We start from the raw sequence: 2,148 nt of genomic DNA, 5'->3' as shown, positions 1-2,148 counted from the left end.
TCAACATCCTCATCGCTTTTCTTCTCGCCGCCATTCTCTGCATCACAACGATCAGAAAACACAGAATCCTGCTCTTCCACCCTCACATCTAATTCCAAGTGCCCTTCATCCCCCTCCTGTCTTACATCCTCTGCTGCTAACTTAGTCTTTTTCTTCTTCTTCCTTTTCGGTTTCTCTGCAACATCATTCAGAGGTTTGGCGTGGAGATTGGATTTCAGTGAGTCAATATCCTCATCGCTTTTCTTCTCGCCGCCATTCTCTGTGTCACAACTCTCTAAAAACACAGACTCCTCTTCCGTCCTCACGTCTGATTCCAAGTGTCCTTCCTCCCCCTCGTGTCTTACATACTCTGCTGCTAACTTATTCTTTTTCTTCTTCTTCTTCGGTTTCTCTGCAACATCACTTAGAGGTTCGGATTGGAGATTGGATTTCAGTGAGTCAACATCCTCATCGCTTTTCTTCTCGCCGCCATCCTCTGCGTCACAACGATCAGAAAACACAGAATCCTCCTCTTCCACCCTCACATCTGATTCCAAGTGTCCTTCCTCCTCCTCTCTTACATCCTCTACTGCTAACTTAGTCTTTTTCTTCTTCTTCGGTTTCTCTGCAACATCATTTAGAGGTTCGGATTGGAGACTGGACGTCAGCAGGTCAACATCCTCATCGCTTTTCTTCTCGTCGCCATTCTCGGTGATACAACTCTCAGAATCCTGCTCTTCCACCCTCACGTCTGATTCCAAGTGTCCTTCCTCCTCTCTTACATCCTCTGCTGCTAACTTATCCTTTTTCTTCTGGATGTTTGCATTAGGAACATCCTCCTCCTCCTCCAGTGTCATCATGTTGTCCACCTCCATAGAATCTTTTCCATGAATCTCTGGCTCATCGATGGTCTGCGACCGACTGGGAGTCTCCTCTACCTCGGTGATTCCTACATCACCCTCCGGCTCGTCCTGACTCTGGCTCTTGTCTTCTTCTACACCTTCATGATCTCCTNTCAACATCCTCATCGCTTTTCTTCTCGCCGCCATTCTCTGCATCACAACGATCAGAAAACACAGAATCCTCCTCTTCCATCCTCACGTCTGATTCCAAGTGCCCTTCATCCCCCTCCTGTCTTCCATCCTCTGCTGCTAACTTATTCTTTTTCTTCTTCTTCTTCTTTGGTTTCTCTGCAACATCATATAGAGGTTCGGACTGGAGACTGAAGTTCAACAGGTCAACATCCTCATCGCTTTTCTTTTTGCTGCCATTCTCTGTGATACAACGATCAGAAAACACAGAATCCTCCTCTTCCACCCTCGTGTCTGATTCCAAGTGTCCTTCCTCCTCCTGTCCTCCATCCTCTACTGCTAACTTATTCTTTTTCTTCTTCTTCTTCTTCTTTAGTTTCTCTGCAACATTAATCAGAGGTTCAGATTGGAGACTGGATGTCAACAGATCAACATCCTCATCGCTTTTCTTCTCACTGCCATTCTCAGCGTCACAACTCTCTAAAGACACAGACTCCTCTTCCACCCTCCCGTCTGATTTCAAATGTCCTTCCTCCTCTTCTCCTACATCCTCTGCTGCTAACTTATTCTTTTTCTTCTTATTTTTCTTCTTCTTTAGTTTCTCTGCAACATCATTTAGAGGTTTGGATTGGAGATTGGATTTCAACAGGTCAACATCTTCATCGTTTTTCTTCTCGCCGGCATTCTCTGTGTCACAACGATCAGAATCCTCCTCTTCTACCCTCACATCTGATTCCAAGTGTCCATTATTCTCCTCTCTTACATCCTCTGCTGCTAACTTATCCTTTTTCTTTTTCTTCCTCGGTTTCTCTGCAACATCATTCAGAGGTTTGGATTGGAGATTGGAGTTCAACAGGTCAGCATCCTCATCGCTTTTCTTCTCTGCGTTACAACTCTCAGAATCCTCCTCTTCCACCCTCACGTCTGATTCCAAGTGTCCTTCCTCCTCCTCTCTTACATCCTCCTCTGCTAACTTATTCTTTTTCTCCTTGATGTTTGCATCAGGAACGTCCTCCTCCAGTGTCATCATGTTGTCAATCTCCTCAGAACCTTTTCCATGAATCTCCAGCTCATCGATGGTCTGCGTCAGACTGGGAGTCTCCTCTACCTCGGTGATTCCTACATCACCCTCCGGCTC

General features: G+C 45.8%; 1 protein-coding gene across 1 annotated transcript in view; it reads right to left on the bottom strand.

Annotated features, from left to right (window-relative positions):
* Positions 1-2,148, bottom strand: part of pho (phoenix) — an 8,202-nt gene that overhangs the window by 1,831 nt on the left and 4,223 nt on the right. Inside the window, exons 6-7 of the mRNA XM_008286086.1 lie at positions 1,105-2,146; positions 4-752 (exon numbers count right to left, since the gene is read on the bottom strand). Coding sequence (XP_008284308.1) covers positions 4-752; positions 1,105-2,146 — 1,791 coding nt within the window. The remainder of the gene's footprint in view (positions 1-3; positions 753-1,104; positions 2,147-2,148) is intronic.

The sequence above is a fragment of the Stegastes partitus genome, unplaced genomic scaffold (genome assembly GCF_000690725.1).
Source record: "Stegastes partitus isolate 25-593 unplaced genomic scaffold, Stegastes_partitus-1.0.2 Scaffold430, whole genome shotgun sequence".
In the NCBI taxonomy this organism is placed as follows: Eukaryota; Metazoa; Chordata; class Actinopteri; family Pomacentridae; genus Stegastes; species Stegastes partitus.
This window is presented reverse-complemented; position numbering and strand designations above follow the sequence as displayed.